The sequence below is a fragment of the Helicoverpa zea genome, chromosome 14 (assembly GCF_022581195.2).
Source record: "Helicoverpa zea isolate HzStark_Cry1AcR chromosome 14, ilHelZeax1.1, whole genome shotgun sequence".
Taxonomy (NCBI): domain Eukaryota; kingdom Metazoa; phylum Arthropoda; class Insecta; order Lepidoptera; family Noctuidae; genus Helicoverpa; species Helicoverpa zea.
In genome coordinates, this window is record NC_061465.1 from 7911332 (window position 1) to 7926358 (window position 15027).

The 15027-nt window shown below is 35.5% G+C and overlaps 1 protein-coding gene across 2 annotated transcripts in view; it reads left to right on the top strand.

Annotated features, from left to right (window-relative positions):
* The window catches only part of LOC124636273 (protein sprint), a 201310-nt gene that overhangs the window by 64541 nt on the left and 121742 nt on the right, over nucleotides 1-15027 (top strand). Inside the window, exons 1-2 of one of the 2 annotated variants that reach the window (XM_047172298.1) lie at nucleotides 9493-9704; nucleotides 13995-14240. The exons of the other annotated variant lie outside the window; for it this stretch is intronic. Coding sequence (XP_047028254.1) covers nucleotides 14086-14240 — 155 coding nt within the window. The 5' untranslated portion in view covers nucleotides 9493-9704; nucleotides 13995-14085. Of the gene's footprint in view, nucleotides 1-9492; nucleotides 9705-13994; nucleotides 14241-15027 lie in introns of those variants that run through there. 2 annotated transcript variants of the gene reach the window in all.

Here is a 15027-nt window from a genome sequence, read left to right on the forward strand (position 1 = left end):
ATGAGGTTATGTTTTGTACGAATTGACAATTGCATTCGTCGTTCAAAATCCGAACATTTTAAATTCGATTTTTTTTATACTCTATGGTTGACCTTTATTTACAAGTACCTTTAATTAGCAAAATTAATTAATTAACTCTCTGACAAGTTTAGGATTACAGTGAAATAATCTGTCATGGCGTCAATGATCGACCATGCGTCTTCCCTTTGTTCAGTATAGTGAATGTGCCATTGTTATCATAATATTATAATCATGTTAGTACCATATATTGTAGATAACTGTCTCGCAGTGTGTGAGTATGTTGATTAGGCATGAGCTTTCAACTCTTCATTGTGTACCTACTAGTTACAACCGATGCCTCTATCTCCTTATATTCTTTGACTTTTGATTGTTTTATAATGTTTGACTTTGTTTATTTATTTATTTATTTATATTTATTTATAGATTATTTATTTATTTATTTATTTATTTATATTTTAGATTCAACATTACATATTAATTGTTACTTTATTTTTAGTCGAATTAATAGAGTACTTTCTTTTGTTTCAGGTCAGTAAGTATAGCGTAATTTTTACGGAAATGCTAGTAGAAAAACTTAGTAGGTAAGTAGCCCTAATGGCTTCTTCATACCAATTGGAAATATTATAGGACACTACTACTAATAAATAAAATATCCTAATGCTCTTCTATTCTCGAACCAAGATTTACTGTATTTCTTATAACAACCTTTGTCACGCCTATTAAGCCATAGAGTGGGTGTGATGGTAATATCCCCAAATAACATATCTTTATACTATTAGTATTCATGTTAAACTGATTTGATTCGATAGCCTTCACTAGACATGTAAAGCATTAAACACCTTCCGGGTAGTATGCTGCGAAGGACATTCCTCTTTTGGTGACTGTATATAGTCACTAGTTAAATATATACTAGCTATCAATTTATCTTAGTTTACAGGTATCGAGGACCAGTGTTAGTATGTTAATTCATCTAAGCATTGATAAAAATCTCTATTGCTGCAACATTTTGATATTTACCTATATCTATATCATTGATGTTCAGTTAATGCAACATTTTATTTACTTGGACAATATCTATAAATATATAATTATATATATTTATATTATTATATATAAATAATTATATTATTACAAGTTATGTATTTACATAATATTTGCACCGGTTTGCCGCAAAGCCCAAAGTCTCGAAAGGCAATTAATGTAATCTACGACTACATATAGGACAGAATAGGTGTGCAATATGCGTGCAAGTGCATTCTACCGAAGATCCCGGAAAACACTTTTGAGCCAGGGACTTAGATGTGGTCAGGATTTCTCTCCCTCCACATTTACGTTACGGTATGAGCACCATCTTAGTTACGGTAGTTCACATACGTCCTTCGTATGACCAGGGTCTCTGTGAGTGAGTCTTTAGAACAATCCCATAGTCCCAAAAGGCTTAAAAAATATACAAACCGGTGTTTATGTTATATCAATATCGATAATATTGGGAACTAAGTTATAAATAGATCATAGCCATAATAATTTAAAGTGTGACATATTATTTATTTAAAAACCTACACATCTATAAATGTATTTGTATACTACGATTGTTTGTTATAAATACGAGTTTACTGCAGCCATATAAGTCGAGAGTAGACTTCGTGTTGAATCATCGCATTTTTGTGAAGGTCACGATAGGTTTATTCTTAATCCACTCGTAAATCCTTTTATTAGCAGGTATAAATTATTAGCTAGATCAAGTCTGACTAGTGAGAAAAATATTAACTATTTTCTGTAAGTTTAATTTCAGTTCAACCATGGAGTTTCTTGCCCGTTTTTTGCCATAGGTAGCTAATTAAGGAATACAAGGAGACTAGAATTTTTTGTTTTTTAATTTTTCATTCATAAGTGCTTGTAAAGGTTTACTTAACGCTTAAATTCCGAATTGTAGGACAAGCATTTCAAAGTACCCATCAATCTTAGTATTTTCTTTAATTTATTTGACTTTGACTCTAGAGACATTTAAAATGAGCAGGTATCGGTATTGTCTACGTGAAGTCTAGATGACCACCTACGTAGCTCATTAAATAAACCTCTACGGTCGTTGGCAAGATAGCGTAAATTTTACTACGTCATAATGCACAAGTATGCGTGTGCGCTCATATACCAAAGACTCATTAGTTCTTTATTCGATATAGGTAGTTTAAAGTAGGTTTATAATTTCTCCTTAGTAAAGTCTATAAAATATTCATTCACGCCTTGCTTCTATGAAAAGTTATTCAGAATGACGGAGACGAAATGCTTTTATCTGTAACACATGTTTGAGAACACATCCAAACTACGCTAATATTACCCATTTTATTACTGGCATAATTAGTCAATACTGTCTAATTATACATTGCCCTAATTCTCACTCATAATATGCACAAATAATAAGGGGCCTACATCCGCAAACATTCACAGAAAATATGTCAACACTGCCATACCGATGACCGGGTGACTCACACATCCTTGAGATACCTCACCGGTCAATTTCTCAACGATTGACGCACTAAAATGCCTCCCTATGAACTAGTAGGCAGATTGTTAATGTGAGTTAAACACAACGATCGGATCACTGAAGATTGTGGAACGAACGGCTTCATTGAAACTGCTTAGGAATTCTTCAGTAGAATTAACTGTTGTTTCAAATTGTGATACTTAAAATTAGAAAAATCGAGCCTGTTGGAAGAGATTTCTCATGGAATAAGCTGTGCCTTTGTACTATGTGTTATATTTTTCTTCTTGTCGGTATTCTGTTTGTAACAGTGGACATTAAAAAAAAAAAAAAAAAAAAACAGAAATATGTAGGTAACTGAAAATACGGACAAAATTATCTGTAATAATTATTGCACAGAATAAATAAATAAAATAATGTTGGGACACCTTTTTCACACACGGTTGGTTAGCCCCATGGTAAGTTATTTATTAACTTGTGTTATGGGTGCTAACACAACTGATAAACTACATATAGCTACATATATACATATTTATAAATACATATCATAACACCCAGACCACGGCCAACAAGCATGCTCATCACACAAATGTCGACCGAACCGGGATTCGAACCCGGGACCTCAGGTTCGGCGATCCGGCATGATGACCATTGCGCCATCGAGGTCGTCAATGCATCGCAATTTCTACTATTATACTAGCTCTATCTAATATTTCATCTTTTTACGTTGCAACCTATCTCTTTTGTTTTATTTTTTAACAAAAGAAAGCAATTAGCCATGAATTCCATCTTTGTGCTTTTGATAGACTTATCAGTAGTCTGAGGACTGCTATCAGAGTACCTTAGTATTATCTGATGTTCTTTTGTTAGATTCGGTTCAGAAGACAACTTTTGAGTTCAAATGCTAAAACATACGGGTATTTTCGCAACTCTTTAAACAATGTTATATATATATATGTATTTATTATACGCGTAATTTTATAATTTGTTAATTAAACTGCCTCGTTGGTCAAGCTGTCGCAAGTGCGGCTGCTGAGCACGAGGTCTCGGGTTCGATTCCCGAGTCGGGCCGAAATCGCTTTGTGGGTTTTAGAAGACTTTCACAAAGCAGCCCGGAGCCTGGAAGCTGGTGATTGATACACCCGTGCATCGGAGAGCACGTAAATGTCGGTCCTGCGCCTGATCTCTTACCGGTCGTGTCGGATTGCCGTCCCATTGGGTTATGAGAGTGAAGGAATAGGGAGTGCACTTGTGTCTGCGCAAATGCTCGTGCACTATAATATGTCCTGCGCAGCTGGCTGATCTCTTTAACTGAGAACAGCCGCCGTGGCCGAAATCGGCCGTGGACGCCATTATTATTATTATTATTTAATTTTATAATTACATACCTACATAATCAAATCTTTCATTAATTAATCTATCACCTTAATCTGTAATACTAGCACAGTCCAAGTTCATATTTTAATGTTTATTTCTGTTATATATAGTTAATTGTACCAGTTCTGTTTACCTTCCCACGTGTTGATGTCATACTGTAGGAGGTTCGTCGTAATCTACACATTGGTGAACAAATACAAGCTGTTGATTTGCATCCGTGCCATATTCAAGGACGTAATTATGCTAATGATTCTCGACCCAAATCACCAAAAAAATTAGTAGGTATTTTTTCTTTTTTCGGAATTCCGTCAATTTCATCTAGCCGTATTTAAACTTGGCGCGTGTGTTACTGGCCTTAAAACCGTGCTGCGCCCTCACACAAACGCAAACACAAAGCATACGCAACGGTTATTCATAATTTTCATTCATAAAATTGGATTACTTCTGAAATACTACGACATTACAATGACAAATAAACCGGCCAAGTGCGAGTCGGACTCGCGCACCGAGGGTTCCGTACAAATGCTGTACAGATAAAAAGTGAGTTTCGCGCCAACCGTTCAGTTTAGAACAATCATATGGTAATTTCGTGAGAGTCAAAATAGTTAATATTTTTTATTTTATAATATAACTAAAATAGTAGGCCAGTACCTTGTAAAAGTTATTTTATTGAAGTTATTTATATACAACATTTTATAGCCATCATTCAGAAATCTGATTGAAAATAACTGTCTTACGTGTCTTAAAGGTCATGGGGCATATCTGACCCGCTTTGTAAAAAGTGGCGGACATGAATCAAAGTAGTTTTAAATCGTGGAGAATGGTATGACGTTTCTTTGAATATAAATATTTTATTAAAATTCCATGGAGACGAATGTCCAGGATCGTTTGAAAAATATAAAAGACAAGCAGTTTCAGAGGATTGTACAGGTTGCAATGCTAGTTTTTATTGTTAAAGACATTTCATAAAGAAGGAAGGTGCCAATCCGGATGACCAGGATCTGATGAGGATCTGAAAACCCTGAGAAATCGAGGGCAACTCTTGAATATTGTAGGCACGCATCGAGTCATAACCAGACATGTGAGTGTATTTTTGAGGGTACTGGTAAACAGTGAAGGTTTGGAGCTGATTTGATTATGGAGACTACAGAGAGTCAAGGGAACTCCCGAACGGTATGTTGCAACTACCACGTGTTTGGGGATATTTTATTCGTATTGGCGAAGACTTTCCACAAAGATAGGTTTGACTGCCATTGTGGGATCGACAGCTAAGATCAGATATAGTTATGGGAACTCCTTTACAATTTATAACGTAACCTTGTGTTGGAGCTTATTTTATTTTAGGTGATGAGAATTCACTACTAACTTGGGTTAAAGCAGCCATTGCAGGAATGGGATCTTTTATTTTTGAGGGATTAATCACCTAAAGAGCCCCAGTTTCAGGTTTTTTCGAAACCGCCGGACGACTTGTAGCTTTCGAATTGTAACAACGACTTCTAGAGAGTAGGATTCGGGGCTGCTGGCTTTACGTTTCTAGAGCCTTGACAAAAGTGTAATTCTGTCCCTTTCTTTGTTTTATAAAGTCGGCATTATTTTATTTTGTAGCATTTTACAAACAAATCCAACTTCAAACATATAAAAAAGCAACAAGAAAACAAAAGCAAGAAAGAAATTAAAAAGATGTTAGGTGCATCGGTCTAGAAGTCGGTGTCTAGCTAGAGGATGCATCTATATTTATTTAACCACCGAGATCTAGACCGATGCATATAAACAGTTTTGTTGAGAAGTTGTTTTTTTTTGTAAAAAGTTTTTATTTTCAACTTTTGTGAAAAGTTCTCGTCAATACGAATAATATAAGCCCAAACACGACGTAACTAAAACATACCGAGTTCTCTCGACTTTCTCACGTCTCCATCATCAGATAAGCTCTTAACCTTCACTGTTTGATAGTATCACCAGACATACATCTGAGAATCAAGTTTTAATCCTATGCATGCCTACAATTTCTGATAGTTGCCCTCGATTTCTCAGGATTTCCATCATCAGATCCTGACCTGATGACAATGGAAATAAACGGCGAGTATACTCTTTCACTACAAAGAAATGATTTCTCAAATCCGTCAAACTTGGTCGTTTAAATTCCCCATTGAAATGAGGAAAATATTTGATGTTTACACCTGATTTTCTCTAGATTCCCATGGTTCACATTGATGCGACTAATGCCATAGTAAATCAGAGCCTTTATCATTATACTGTGCTATATTTCGTTCGTATCCGCCGTGGGTATGGTTTTCATACTAAGGTGCCCAATGACCTTTGAATGATTTAAAATTTTTCACAGTTTAGAGGCCATTATATAAGAAGTGTTTGATATGAATTTCACGTTTTATTCAAAACTTTAATATCTCAACGCGTTCATGTGAAAAAGGGTAGGTAGTAAGTTTATAATTATTAAAAAAATATTTTATGTCATGTAAGCAAAAATAATATTTTAATATTTTATGTAACTTCAAATTTATCATTTTCGCAATTTTTCCTTTATCTGTACTATATAACGTTGCTTTGTGCCGAATTTTAAGATTCTGAGTTCACGGGAAGTACCTTGTAGGTTTTGACTCCCTAGCGTGTGACGGAAATTCGTCTAAGGTGTCGGTAAAACTGCTGTATCTTTTGATCGCGTTAACTTAGAAGTTTGATTTTTTGACTGCCTAAAGGGACAATAAACCTTGGTATTTGATTTAAATTTCAATTTGATACCTTTATTCGTTCGTGAGAAATAAGGTAGTAAGTTTCATTTTATTAAAATATTTTTTTTATATTATATAACTAAAAAAATGAGATTTTCGAAATTTTTCCTATATTTGCATTATATGACAATGCTTCGTGCCAAATTTCAAGACTCTGAGTTTACGGGAAGTATCCTGTAGGTTTTGATTCCTTTGCGAGTGTCGAAAATTTGTTGAAAATATCGACATAATCGGATGTATCTTGTGATTGGCTTGGTTTAGAAGATTGATATTTTCACAGCTTAAAGGGACAATAGACCTGAGTATTTCATGTGAATTTCAGCTTGATACGTCCACGCGTTCTTGAGATAAAGGGTCTTGACAGACAGACAGACAGACAGACAGACAGACGGACAACAAAGTGATCCTATAAGGGTTCCGTTTTTTCCTTTCGAGGTACGGAACCCTAAAAAACAGTGCATATTAGCTATTTCCCGTCTACTGTAATTCCAATCGATTATTTACGTATTTTATGTCCTCCTCCTGAAGTATGGCACAAATGCAAATCAACACCTTGTAGATTATCTAAGTTATATTTAGATGTAGGGAGTTGCTATTTACTGCTAGGAACTTAGGACTTTTACAGGTGCATCAATTGGTCATTAATATGTTTATAAAATATTGTGTTAGGTAAGGTAAAATAATAGTAATATTAGGTGAAGCACATACATATTATTAGGTATGGACATTTGTTAAATATAGCCTTGTTAACATTTGACCAAAAAGGTGTTATTGGAACGTGCTCGAATTATTTGCACTTGAATAAATATTATTTCATACTTACTGGGTTAGTGTCACTGAACTCGAAAATCGAGGTTTGCGAAGTAAGTCAAATGAAAAATATAGGAACCTAAGACGACTTATTTAAACAGGACAGTGTATGAAATCCAAACTGATTTTAATATAAGTTTTTTTTCTTCTTTGTCCTTTGCATACGTAGTCTATTTCATTTTGCTGTAATTGATGCTAATATTTCTTCTAGAAATGATGTTTTACTGAGTTGTCAAACAGGATTGGAGGTCTTTGCCGAGCAGTTAAAGTTTATACGTAACAGTAACAGGCTTATTGGCTTATTATAAAACGCTCTAAGAGAGTAACACACTAAGATAAGGAAGATGATAAGCTATAAATAAGTATTTTATTATTGAAGCATGTAATAAGGAAATATTATGTAAACAAAGCGGAGGACAAGACGGTGCATCAACTAGGTATTATTTGTTTGAATTTATATCGACGCCTTAGAGTGAAAACATCTTAGGTGTCGTAAGTTATCTTCCTAGAAAGGAAAAAAAAATAAGTTAAAGTAAGAATGCATTTTCGATTTTTTCACTCAAAGCCGAAGACATACAGCAAAAGCAGAATTAAAAATAAAATATCCTAAAGTGTGGCTACCGAAATAAGTATATCTTTCGAAGTTCCAAGTATACAAGACGTCTATCACTACCAAGATCTTAATAATTTGCTTCAATGCGCATCTAAAGGGGCAGCATCTTAATTAATTATGCACTGGCTACCATTCGCACTGTTTAATGCACCAATATGTATTCATAGCTCAACTTCATTAGCCCGTGCGTCTCAAAGGCACGCTTTTCCACGTACATCTGATATAAATTTCATAAAATCACCGTCCAGAGATATGGACGAAACAATTTTTTGTTTTTATTTTAATTTCTCGCTTGTGTTTTAATGGCATGCTGGGTTTTGCTCGCGGTTTCACCAGTTCAGTTCGGAATTTAGAATTTATGATAAAAAATAGTGTCAATTCAGACTATAGACTACTTCTGGAAAAATACCACATCAATGCTTTGTTGCGTGATAAAATGCCAAACCAACAAACTTTAGCATTTGTAATTTTAGGCATAGTAAATAATATGGGTTTAGTAATTTTATATGAACAATTTTCATACTGTGCTAGTTTCAAAAGTAATATAGAAAATTGTTTTATTGTACTTCTAAACTTCGAAATAGTTTAAGAAATGCTGAGACTTTGGCATTATTTGGAGCTAGCAATTTGGCTATGTTCCACATCCGTAACATAAAATGGCTGTCCAAGAAAATTTTGAAAACCGTTGTATTTTTGAGTTGCAAAAAGATTGACTACAAATGTTACGCTCATTTTAATGGGCATAGCTCAGTTTAGGCATATAAATAAATATTGTTGTCCGCCGTAAATAAATTTTACTTTCATACGGACGTTAGCGAACCATTCTATGTAATGACCAACTCGTTTCAACTGACCTTTTTTACTATACGACTCACGATTGCGTCCCATAAAAGGCTATGTCCAGATAACTTTATTCCACATAATGCGTCCCCATCCCTTTGAAAAGGAAAGTTGTATAACATTTTTTGAGATCGCTTCCCTTTTAAGGCCCTGAATGTACTTTTTATTGCAGAAATGGATGCGAAAAGGAATGTTCTTCGACAATATCAAAGGGTTTGCCGACTTTGTGGTGGTATATTTTTTATTTAAAAAGTATAGACGTTGCAATAAATTGGTCAGACTTCTGCTTAATAGAATGACTTATGTAAGCCGTATTGAATGGGCATTCAATTTAAGAGGAAAATCGTTATTTAATTATAAGAGAAAAACGGTAGCTAAACAGTGGCTGTTTTGGTTAAAGGCCATGCACCTTTCATGTGGTATTTGAAGTAATTACCGGCCGTCGCCTCGGTGACCGAAGCCCAATAAAAACACGTCCAAAATTGCATCTCGCATGTAGAGTTCCAAGTTCAAATTAAACCCGTCGGTGGGTCGGTAGTCCTGCGCGCGCGCTCGCCGCTCCTCGAGGCAGGCAGTGCGCCGGCGCCGATGTTTCCGATCGGACGATTGGATAGCGACGCAGACGCGTGCGCACTGCGAAAATACCGCAATTATATTCATCATCGCAATTGTGAAAAGTGTTCAGCTATCTTATAGCGCAAGTGATGTTGGAACCGATTTGAGAATCCAAGTGTTTTCTTATTTTGAGTGAATTTTGTGATTGTGTGCTGTTACTGTGAATAGTTGGGAACCAACTCTTATTGCTTTAAATGTCTAGGTATAAAGGCTATATCTTGCTTAATTAGAGTTTACCGACCTTTGAAAACAAGTAACGACTGTGCCAGCATCACATTTCGTCACACTATGCAACTGTCACATTGATGATCATAGGTATACACTGAATCATGATAGTAGAAACATGGTTAAGGCACAAACGCGCGATGTTGTCAATTCGAATGACCTAATCGACACCTACTAACTGATTGTTATTAACATAACTCCTAATAATAATAATACGGTTGAGAGGCATAAATTCATCGTTGAATTAATGGCTGACTTATGCCTCTTGCAATTCTACTGGAGAGGTATAAAGCTTCGAATATCTGCCTACATCCATATCTCGAAGAATTACGAGATGCAACGAAAGTGCTTCCAGGAAGTCATTACCTTCTTGTGACAATGACTTTATTTCATTTGAGAGTTCTTGTGCTTGTTGAAACTGACCCTCTTAATAAACTGTAACTGTTTCTTTATTAACTGTCCAACTTTGTCCTTCGATTGTCCAACATTTTATACTATCGGATATGTAAGTTGCAGTTTTGTAGACACTGCGTTGTTCTGAGTAGTGTTATTGTTTAGACTTGCTTACCTACTAGGAACTTGATTACAGTCATCGTCGTCAGCAGTTGAATCATGCGATAGTCAATGTTTTTGTTTGTGCCTATTGATATGCCTTTTATGATTGGTCGGGAAGGCTAGCTCTTAAGTAAAAAAATAGTTAGCTTCTTCCACCATATTCATGTATGTAATTCGGTTGTGATTCGTGGTGAACCTTATTTGATAATTTCTAAAAAATTCTAAAGCTTTATTTACCCATGTGTCATTATGCTACTACGTACTTAAATTGATGTGATCGTGTTTTATTAAATTGATAAATAATATTTATTGTTGTCACAATACAATTATTATGTTCACATTATTTCTGCATGATTGTACTGCCTTTCTAAACTCTCTAACAACATGGGTATTCACTAAACTAACAAAGTCTTTGTTCGATAGCAAATTCTTTCCATAAGTTACACCACCAATGTTCATTAAATTTTTAGTATCAATTAAGTTGATTGGGGTTTTTGATATTTCTCTTTCATTCCACAATACATTCAAGAAGACATTGATAGCTATTGCAGCTGCCACAAATTACATCATAATTACTACAGTAATAGATTATTGTGAAGTTACAATTGCTCTACTTTTATTATGGGCGTTGTTGAGCTTCATCTTGATAGATGTTCATAATTATAGAACAATTAAGACGGACTATCTATCTTTATCTCTATCGTAATCCGAGCAAAGATTTTGACATTAAAGATGTCCAGATTTATTGATTCATATTATCTTCAAATTGTTTGCAAAGAAATGAAAACATTAATTGAAATATTGCAAATATTTTTGGTATCACATTTGCCCGTATTCATGAATGTCAACACGAAAATGCCACATATGTAGTTGATCAATACGCAGTTATTGCTATCCAGTTACTTGGTCCATATATGGTCTAGCCGTCATCAAGTACATAGTACCCTCGAACTTGAGGCCTACACACTCCAATTACAGTCTGGGAATTCGATGATTAAAGGAATTTCAAGCAACCAGTGAAATCGAAACTGTTTTAGCATCAAATATAACTGTGTGTGGGCGGCGAAGTATGTGAAGCGATATTATTGCAAGTGAATTTATCGATTTCATACAAAATTTATATTGGACTCTTAACCTGAATTTGGTGCTCATTTATGTCCACTATTTCATTGTTGTTATGTATTTCTCCGTTTATGATATTTGAGATTTAAATAAACTTTTTTTCCATAATGCAAAACATTAAAATTCTCGACCATAAATTGTATACCTACGTGACCCAAAGTAGATCAGAACGTAATTACTTTAAGCCCTTGGCTGACCTTTAAACATTTACCAATTGTCCTTAAACGTCGAAAGTATCAAACGTCAACAGAAAGGTCCCTAGATAAGCAGTCTGATCCCAGATAAGTTTCTTTATAAGCCGTATTACTAGCTAGTGGACTATTGCAATTATCTCTGGTAGATCGTCGAGATAAGTTGCTAACAACAACAGCCCCGTCGGTAAGGCTAACGCACCATGAAAGATATTTATAGCAGTCATTACCTATGTGAAATGCAGTTTCTAAGATAGAAGTTGGGAGTATAATTAGATATATCTCTTGGAGGTCATAGTCAAGCGGTGTAGTGATAATGTAGCTAACTTATGTTATCGCTGTTTTTATTGTAATGGGTCTAAGTTAGATTGGTCGTGTGGAATGATTAGAGTAAGAATTTTGCTAGATCTAGCCTGTAGAAGACTGTGAATAGTTATTATGTTTTTCTAAATAACAACAAACAAAGCTATATCCATATCATAAGCATTTATTTTCTTAATAAAATTGTTTATATATTTAATAACAACAAATCGAAGTGATTCTATGTCTAATAAATTCCGAGAAGCGTCTGTTCAATCTAGCTGGAGCCTAATACTTCTATCAATGATCTGTGTTCCAATCAACGGAATAAATGTTTTGTATAAACACGTCCGTTGATAAATAATCCTTGAGCCAAATACGTACACATGTAGTAAACACTGTTCCTATACATGGATGGTTTATTTGTGGAGTTCCATCGAATGCTGGTTCAATGACATCGGCCATTTTGTCTTCAGTAATTGCCGCATCCCTTTCAACAATTGTCGGTAGTCTTAGTACTGCGCCGTTTTCTGTGTCGCTTCCTGCTGCAGATGTTTTGCGAGCAATCAGTCTGATTAGGTACTAATGATACTTTTTGCTGTGTGAACTTTGAGTCTTAGTTTTCTTTTTGACCTCCAGTTATGTACTTCAATTTGGCTTTAGTGTTCATCTATCACAGTATGTATTACTGTCTTAATTTCCTCAATTGGAAAATAGGACCTTTTAACAGAGGCGTTATATTGGTGGAAACCTATGTGATTATCACATCAATGTTGATTTAATTTAGCAACAATAATGATACCCTTTTTATTCTGACAGCTGATTGAATCAACTTGCAAAAGGCTATGGATATTCATACATTTTTATGGCTTCCTCATTTGCCCAATTATCGGTCGCAGCTGAGTACTCATTTCAATGTATATTTATGCAAAATTAACCCGTTTAATTCTAAAGATATTGATCTTATGTAGGCTTGTTCAAACAATTTAGGTATTTCCCTTATAGGGTTTCTCGAATTCTATACATTATTTTGAGGTGCACCTTGAAGGTGTTTGCTATTGATTACTTCACCCATCGCATTTTGCTCGTTAAATTCACATTAGAACTTGTATAGTTTTGCATAGTAAACAGAGCATACAATTTAAGATTTTTAATAATAAAAAAACTTAATGTTTCCATCTCCATCTGGAGAAATTTTGTTGCGAAAATAGAATCCATCTATTCTCACTGCGCCTACAGAAGTAATGCTAAATGACGACACTGGTACGCAATTATGAAATGGTTTAAATACTCCTAGCAATTCCAGATTACAGCGGATGTGCAAATTGAGGATTCTACTGCAGGTAACAGGTGACTAATGCCAAATGACTGTGTTTAGCACCATCCGAGACTGTTGACTACATTGTGGACAATATTGTTTCGCTTTATAGGTAGTATAGTATAGGTAGTCTATCGTTTTTTGTTTTACTTTTACATTATTTATTACCAACTAGATGTTATATGCGGTTTCACCCGCATTCCGGAGTGAATACTTTCCGTGCTACTCATAAAATAATGTGGTTTTCTATTCGTCGTAGGAGCCTAAATCGTTCACTGCTGGACGAAGGCCACCAAGCTTTGGGAACGAAGCTAAAGATTTTTTGATATCGCTTCAAAAGATCCAGAGATTAAGTACCGTTCTGTACGGCACCACTACCTCGCAAACTCTAATTGTTAGGAATAGTCTATTGATGAAGTTCCTGAGGCAATAAAAACCTATTAATGTCTGGTCTTTAGTGCAATTTCATATGCGTCCACATCCTCGTAATGTATAATTATTTTTCCTTTGAAACTCGTTCTTATTGCCGACTTTTACGCGTGGGTGTCACGCATAATTCACAATATCCCGTTGTTTAGTCGGAGGGATAATAACGTGTGATGGTTGGTGGTCACCACACCGTGACCGTGCGGATGTCGGCGCAGTCAGTTCACTTGTTGCTTTCCGATGTTACACCAATTGGAAAGAAATTTTAACTTTTAATATTGCGAAAAAAATAAACACGCGATCCATTAAGCAGTAAAGTGAGATTTAGCCAATTAATAAAAATATCGACGTTTAGCATCCGGAATCCGAATTCGCAGCTCGAAGTGTTTAATCAAATGGGCACAGTGTAGGAGTTACAAGTGAAGGTCAAGCAACAGTGACACACGATGTTAATAACGAAGTACACAGCGATCTTGTTGGAAAGCGCGAGGACCACGGAGGCAAGGAACACGGCACTATCGCGGTCTGACGGCTGGTCCTCATCACTGGACAGCTCGCCCGGTGGACGCAGGCCCATTCGGCGACGACATTTTGTACACAGGTTTGTGCCTTACCTTATACCGAAACCATTCAACCTCGTTTTACGTAGATGTTTGCAATATTCAGGACATTCACCGAACTAATCAAGTGTGGCTTCCTTTGATATTGGTATGCCTTTTGGTTCACTTTGAATCACATGTGGAATGTATGAAAGCTGGTAAATTTCAACGTGCCTTACGCCGCATGTATTGAAATTTTAGTAAGTTACATTAATGAAACTACAAATAAATACATTCACATACACTCTAACTCAAAATTATATGATGTTGATTAGGTATAAAGCTCCGTTCTTGAAGTAACGTAGGTACCAAAATTGGCGCACTCTAGGCATCAGCTAGGAATCCAAAAAAAAGGAAAAGAAAATCCCTCATTGACAAAGGTCAAGGTCATCCAACAATGGCACCTTTGTTTAATGATGTCCTCAATAAATTCCAACGAACGTACTTACTTTTATTGTCCGCACAGAACACGCCAGACAGATTCAAGTTTGCACAAAACGACCACCAATCACAAAGGGCATTAGGTATTCATCGTATGCATCGGTGCAGCGGCATTAAAGGTAGTAAATAGAGACAGGACATATTACGAGAATTGAATTTTTATTAGGCTCAATTGCATTCGGCTGTTGGCGGCGAGACGATGCGACGCTTACGATAAACTATTTAACGCCCATGCAGTTGAGAGGTTTTCTGTTTGAAGTTTTAGCTTTGAATTGTCAGACTTGAGATTTGAAATTTCCTTATAGAGGTTGCACGCTAAACTTATGTTTAGTCAACCGGTGTGGTCTA